The sequence below is a fragment of the Oncorhynchus gorbuscha genome, linkage group LG09 (assembly GCF_021184085.1).
Source record: "Oncorhynchus gorbuscha isolate QuinsamMale2020 ecotype Even-year linkage group LG09, OgorEven_v1.0, whole genome shotgun sequence".
Classification (NCBI taxonomy): Eukaryota; Metazoa; Chordata; class Actinopteri; order Salmoniformes; family Salmonidae; genus Oncorhynchus; species Oncorhynchus gorbuscha.
In genome coordinates this window covers 10605300-10612798 of record NC_060181.1, presented here as the reverse complement: position 1 = coordinate 10612798, position 7499 = coordinate 10605300, and the positions used below count along the sequence as shown (strand labels likewise).

At 48.2% G+C, this 7499-nt stretch overlaps 1 protein-coding gene across 1 annotated transcript in view; it reads right to left on the bottom strand.

Moving 5' to 3' along the window:
• Window positions 1-7085, bottom strand: part of LOC124043156 (E3 ubiquitin-protein ligase TRIM71-like) — a 46640-nt gene extending 39555 nt beyond the window's left edge. The window contains exon 1 of the mRNA XM_046361406.1: window positions 5187-7085. Coding sequence (XP_046217362.1) covers window positions 5187-5906 — 720 coding nt within the window. The 5' untranslated portion in view covers window positions 5907-7085. The remainder of the gene's footprint in view (window positions 1-5186) is intronic.
• Window positions 7086-7499: the final 414 nt, after the last annotated feature.

Genomic DNA, 7499 nt, shown 5'->3' with positions numbered 1-7499 from the left:
GCATCCTCTCTCGTCTCCTTTCCGATGTCTCTCTGATCAGGGCCTTTTCTCAATTGGATTGGCTCAACTTCTGCATCCTCTCTCGTCTCCTTTCAACAAAGGCCAGAAGGTAATCGAGGAGAGGGAACTCATCATGCAAATTCAGTTTTGGGTAGATTCAAAATAAATATGTAAAGCTATAAAAAAAAGATATTTAAAAAAAAATTGTTAGTTGTGCAAGACATTTTCCAGATAAAACGTTAAGTAGCGTATCGTTTATAAAACGTGCGTATGCTTTTCTCCGCTGACAAAACAAAAGCTGATTCAGAGGCGGTGTGGCAGATTTCAAAACTCTTCCCCTCTCCTCCGTGACCAGGAAACTGATGAGTTTTTGAGATGTCAGTTCTGGAGTCTAGAGAGCCAGAGGGATAACTGATAACTGAAGACCAGACGAGCCGTGAAAGGAGTAGAAATAAGAATTGGGTTGTGAAGGGTGAAGGGACTTAGTCTTATGTATTCAACCCATCCTTGGTAAAACTTCAAGTCGCCTACTAATGAATCTCAACAACTCATCAGTTTCCTGGTCACGGAGGTGAGGGGACGGCGGCACAAGAGTGGAGGACAGATTTTTTTCCTCAAATGAGAAAAAGGTCCAGGTTACGGCTGTATGAACGTAAAGCCAGTCGTTCCCTTGGGGAATCATTTCAGCGACACAGGAAGAGACTCTGTGGGAGGCCAGATACAGCTGCTGCACTACAATTCTGCTGGGTACTACCAACACAAGTACACTGAAATGCCTTTCTTGCAGCTCTAAACCCAACAATGCAGTAATCAATAACAAATGTAACACTAGAAATAACAAGGTAGAACAAAAACACATGAGAAATAAAAATAAGAACATAAGCTATATACAGGCTCAGTGTACAGGCTCAGTGTACAGGCTCAGTGTACAGGCTCAGTGTACAGGCTCAGTGTACAGGCTCAGTGTACAGGCTCAGTGTACAGGCTCAGTGTACAGGCTCAGTGTACAGGCTCAGTGTACAGGCTCAGTGTACAGGCTCAGTACTGTGAACGTGCATATCCTTGTAGCCATTTTGTTTTCCATTTAGTTAGCTAAATAGCTATGGCTTGGGGATAAAAGCTATTCCGGAGCTTGCTGGTGTGACTTGACGCACCGGTACCGCGCGGAAGCAGCGAGGACCGATTGGGTGGTTGGAGTCTTACGATGTTCTGGGCCTTCCGGTCACACCACCTGACAGAGGTCCTGTATGGCAAGGAGCTCGGGCCACTGCGGCCCTCACACCCGGAACGATGTCATTGTCGAACCGTGCTTAAAATGCATTGTGTTTGTGTGGTCGAGAGGCATCGTTGGGCAGATCACGGCTGGGTTTTCCTTTGAAATCCAGAACAAACTGTAGCCCCCTGCCACATTGGGCAGTGGAGCCTGTGTAATAGGATTCCCACCTCATTCCTATATTGTCCTTTTGCTCATTTGATGACTCTGCGGAGGTCATAATGGGACATCTTGTACTCGTTCCTGTCCTTGGCTGTAGCATCAGGGTTGTCTGATCGCCCTGTATGGTTACACCGTCCTTTAGTTTAGCTCCAATCTCAGCGTTGATCCAGGGCTTTTTACTGGGGAAGCAGTGAACCGTCACCGTGGAGACGACGTCACCGTGGAGATTTCCTAATGAAGCCGGTGACACAGGTGGTTAGCTGAGCGATGTTAATCGACGGAGTCCCGAAACATATTGCAATCAGTGCTAGCAAAATCAGTCCTGTAGCATAATCTCTGATTCTGGTGACCACTTCTCAACGGAGCGAGTCACGGGTGGGTACTTCCCTGTTGAGCTTCTGCTTGTAAACAGGAAGCTAAAGTACGGAGTCATGATATGAATTGTCGAAAGGGGGACGAGAGAGGGCCTTGTAATGCTTGCTTGTGGGTAGAATAACAGCGGTGTAGGATTTTATCAGATGTACATTTTCCTGCTTGTTTATAGCCTCGTACAGTTGTGCCAGCTTGTCATTTTTCTTGTCCCAAGGTGGAATGGGGAGGTAGAAGGGTCTGCATTTCTACACTTCCACTGGGTCTACACTTCCACTGCGCTCAAGTGAAATGACCAGTTATTGTTGATTAAGAGGCAAACCCCTTCCCCCTCTCAATTTCCCTGTGTGTGTTTTCACGACTGGTTTCAGCCTAACAACCACAAGCAGAAGATAGTGTTCAACCAGTAGACAAGGGAACGGGTCTCTTGGCTCTCTCCTTTTACATGGACAAAGGTTGGAGGATGTGTGTGACAAAGAGCAACAATGAGAGTGACTTGTGCGTTGTGGAAACGGGTGTAAAACTGGATACAATGTCCACAATGGATTCTAGACACACAGCAGTCCCCTCCACCCCCAACATCCCCACCCCCAATCCAATACTTCCAAGAGGGGAGTAGGCTACACACATTGTGTGTGTGTGTGTGTGTGTGTGTGTGTGTGTCTCTCTAACACACACTCCCATTTCCAAACAACTCGCATTCCTCGTTTTACAGACTCACCAACCCTGCTTGAATACCAACCAACACTCTACACCACCCCCACAACCCAACCTCTGCCTCGACTCCGCCCCCAACCAACACCGCAGCCCCCCCCCCCACCTCAACACCACTCCCCCCACCCAATCCCTGCCTCAACACCACCCCCCAAACCAACCCCTGCTTCGACACTGCCCCCCCAACCCCTGCAGGGTGAGAGGGGTGAGGCAGGGGCCATATGCTACGCTCCAGAGCCCCATGCTACACGCCAGGTTTGAGGATTTAGAGTTGACCATAGGTACCTTGCTGAGTTCAACTCAGGATAACCGGTATCACAAAAGGAGCTCACCTTTTAGCCAGGTATGACAACAAATCCTTGAAAAGGAACCTGCTCCAGGGTAGGCTAACTCAGGACTCCATCTATCCTGAAGTGTCTGAGCCGTGAGCTGACGACCAATGAAATCACATTTCCTCCCTCTCGCAAAGACTGAGATATGAAAGATGCCCAGGGTCCCTGCTCATCTGCGTGAACGTGCCTTAGGCATGCTGCAAGGAGGCATGAGGACTGCAGATGTTACCAGGGCAATAAATTGCAATGTCCATAGTGTGAGACATCTAAGACAGCGCTACAGGGAGACAGGACGGACAGCTGATCGTCCTCGCAGTGCAGACCGGTACAGCCGACCGATCCAGGAATGCACAATACCTCCATCAGTGCTGAAACTGTCCGTAATAGGCTGAGGGGCTGGACTGAGGGCTTGTAGGCCTGTTGTAAGGCAGGCCCTCACCAGACATCACCGGCAACAACGTCGCCTATGGGCACAAACCCACCGTAGCTGGACCAGACAGGACTGGCAAAAAGTGCTCTTCACTGATGAGTCGCGGTTTTGTCTCACCAGGGGTGATGGTCGGATTCGCGTTTATCGTCAAAGGAATGAGCTTTACACCGAGGCCTTTAATTCTGGAGCGGGATCGATTTGGAGGTGGAGGGTCCGTCATGGTCTGGGGCGGTGTGTCACAGCATCATCGGACTGAGCTTGTTGTCATTGTAGGCAATCTCAACGCTGTGCATTACAGGGAAGACATCCTCCTCCCTCATGCGGTACCCTTCCTACAGGCTCACCCTGACATGACCCTCCAGCATGACAATGCCACCAGCCATACTGCTCGTTCTGTGCGTGATTTCCTGCAAGACAGGAATGTCAGTGTTCTGCCATGGCCAGCGAAGAGCCCGGATCTCAATCCCATTGAGCACATCTGGGACCTGTTTGATCGGAGGGGGAGGGCTATGGCCATCCCCCCCAGAGATGTCCGGGAAATTGCAGGTGCCTTGGTGGAAGAGTGGGGTAACATCTCACAGCAAGAACTGGCAAATCAGGTGCAGTCCATGAGGAGGAGATGCACTGCAGTACTTAATGCAGCTGGTGGCCACACCAGATACTGACTGTTACTTTTGATTTTGACCCCCCTTTGTTCAGGGACACATTATTCCATTTCTGTTGGTCACATGTCTGTGGAACTTGTTCAGTTTATGTCTCAGTTGTTGAATCTTGTCATGTTCATTCAAATATTTACACATGTTAAAAGTTAATCTAAAAAAAGCAGAGACAAGCAGGGTGCCTGATGTGTGAGAGAGAAACTTGTGTCTAACAGAGCCCTTACTGGAAAAGTTAACTCTAACCTGATGTGTGAGAGAGAAACTAGTGTATAACAGAGCCCTTACTGGAAAAGTTAACTCTAATCTGATGTGTGAGAGAGAAACTTGTGTCTAACAGAGCCCTTACTGGAAAAGTTAACTCTAACCTGATGTGTGAGAGAGAAACTAGTGTATAACAGAGCCCTTACTGGAAAAGTTAACTCTAATCTGATGTGTGAGAGAGAAACTTGTGTCTAACAGAGCCCTTACTGGAAAAGTTAACTCTAACCTGATGTGTGAGAGAGAAACTAGTGTATAACAGAGCCCTTACTGGAAAAGTTAACTCTAACCTGATGTGTGAGAGAGAAACTTGTGTCTAACAGAGCCCTTACTAGAAAAGTTAACTCTAACCTGATGTGTGTGTTGATACGGCCAACAGCAGCCATCTTGTAAACAACACCCATAATGACTAACCGTTTTTTTTTTTTAAAAGTTGCTGTGGTAGGGGGGGGGGGTTATACACAGTTCATGTTGGTGTTTGTTTGACATAGCTGTGTGTGTGTGTGTGTGTGTGTGTGTGTGTGTGTGTGTGTGTGTGTGTGTGTGTGTGTGTGTGTGTGTGTGTGTGTGTGTGTGTGTGTGTGTGTGTGTGTGTGTGTGTGTGTGTGTGTGTGTGTGTGTGTGTGTGTGTACACAGAGTGAATAGCAAAAGGGTCCATGTCCAGTATACAGTAGAAGAACCATGGCCATATGAAGAGCAGCTGTAAGCATTGAACCTATAGCGGCAGCCAGTGTAGCGTAGTGGTACTCCAACCAGAAACCCTGTGGATCCAGAGAGTGAAGGCAATACCTCCTGGGCCAAAAAGGACCAGACCTCATAGTCATTTGAGTGAGTGTGCGTGTGTATATATATGTGGGGGTGTGTGTGTGTGTGTGTGTGTGTGTGTGTGTGTGTGTGTGTGTGTGTGTGTGTGTGTGTGTGTGTGTGTGTGTGTGTGTGTGTGTGTGTGTGGGGGTGTGTGTGTATCATTTCATTCTCGTGTCCCTACCTTGTTGTCATGGTGCTGACAGAAGCTCATCCTATCCTGGAACAAAGGCAGCAGGGAGGATTTGGACTGGAAGGGCTGGGTCAGGGACAACCCTACACCTCCCCCAACCCCCCTGCCTCTACCTGCGATGGGGCTGGCCAAGCCTCGGCTTGCATGCTGCAGGCTCTCCATGAAGTGGTCCTTGGTCAACCGGACCCTCTGATGGGCTCGGACGCAGTTATCACAAAGGTACTCCTGGCAGTCCAGGCAGTGGAAGCTGGCCGGGTTCCCCTCGCCACAGGAGCTGCACTGGGGCCCTCCCAGACGGTTCGGGTGGAGCACGCTGTGGGCGCGGTGGAACCTGGGTACGGAGCACCCGCCGACCCCCCGGTGACCGTTCTTATTTTGGCCGAGTTGGAGCTGCTCCACATCCAGAAGGTTACTCAAGAGGAAGTTGGAGGAAGGGAGAGAGTCCACTCCGACCTCGGAGATGGAGACATTCTGGTTGCAGGTGGGGCAGCTGAGTTTGAGAGGGTCCCCATGACTGCGCAGGCCCTCCAGACACTGTCTGCAGAAGGTGTGCAGGCAGGGGAGGACATGGAGGCGCCGGGAGGAGGAGGAGGACGAGTGAGAGGAGGAAGAGGAAGTGGAGGAGTTGCAAGAGATGGTAGCGGAGGAGGAGCCACAGAGCTCCTTGCAGAGAAGACAGGTCTGCAGGTCGGAGTCTGAGAACGAAGCCATCAGAGGCGTTTTAAACAAGGCTACGCTTTATAAAGAACCTACGAGGTATTAGTGAGACTGAGGTATTCATTTAGTAAACATTTGTTTGTTTCTCCAGTCGTGTTCTGTGGAAAAACAGAGGTTTGAGGTAGATATGGTTTTTTTTTTAAGTAAACATTTGTCAAAATGGTCCACATAAAATAGGCCTGTAAGTGTTCTCTCCTAAACATAACCCTCAACTGACGCCAGATATACAGATGCAGGCCGAGAGAAACGCCCTTTTAAAATTCTGGATCGCATGATTTTTAAAGATTCTCCTATAGAAAATAAAATGTGCAATATTCATTTCAGTTCACAATGATTCAATCTCTACATTTGGATGAAGCTTTAGAACGACCGACTACTCACCATTCATTACAATGATAGTCAACTTTACATACCTATTCTATTGTTTCTTGGATGGACTATTTTAATGAGCGCATGTCGAAAATAGTAATTTAGAGTTGACTGAGATTAGTTTTTTAAAAGTTTTTTTGTGGTTTAGAAGTGGCGGGGTTTGAGAATAATCCGAAAACAGAGTTTGTATATGATCCTCCGCAAGGTGCCCAAAGCTCCTTCTCTCCTCCTCCGACACACCATCACCCCTTCTCACCGCCCCTAATCAATTTACCGACAATGTCAAAATACCTCTTCCCGTTTCAGACCCGTTTTGTCGGCTCTCTCTAGTCCACCATCCGGGCCCTCTCCGACGTCGTCAGAGGTTTACAAACGGCAGTGGCTGTGGTTCGCTCCCTTTCGGACCACAAGACCGTAAATTATTCATCAAAGCACTGGCTCACCAGCAACGCGATCTCATTGCCACTCATTGCCGTTTGCCGACAAAATAAACACACCCGTCTCCGTTTTTAAAACCACACAGTCGAAGACCCCGGCATGTAGGCATTTAGGCTACATACATACGCTATGATTCCCCTTCTTTCTCTGTACAGGGCTTTTCCACGCGCCTCTCTGGAACCTTGAGGGGGAAAGGCACGAGCCCTCGAGCCCCTTCAATCGCATGAGCCAAACGGAACGCCAATCAAAATGCCGGTTTAAAACAAATTTGTAGGCCCAAACGGGATGTCTGTAGTTTTATTTTCCGTTCTGATAAATGGGGTATAAAATATAACCACAACACAGACAGACCCCAATGCGCTCCAACCGCTGGCCGTGCTCTCCGTCCCGTTCTGTATATAAGCGTGTGTACTTCTTCTATGGGTTTTAACAGCGGTTGGCATCCAATTTGTTGCATTACCGCCACCTACTGGAGTACAACTCCCTTATACTTTGCTTGAAAAATAAAAAAAATGTAGTAAATAAATACCCTACCGTCTAACACTACACTCACTAATTTCTAAACGATATAAAATAAAATGAACACCACCCTAGTCCACTAATTAAATGTATTTATTCCAACCTCAGTCCATCATCCTGACAGGATGGGACATCACCACTTAACACATCCTGTAACTCAGGGGTGTCAAAGTCAAATGGACGGAGGGCCAAATAAAAAATTTAGCTACAAGCCGAGGGCCGGACTGTTCGAATGTTCATTGAAATTTTTTTAAATGACGC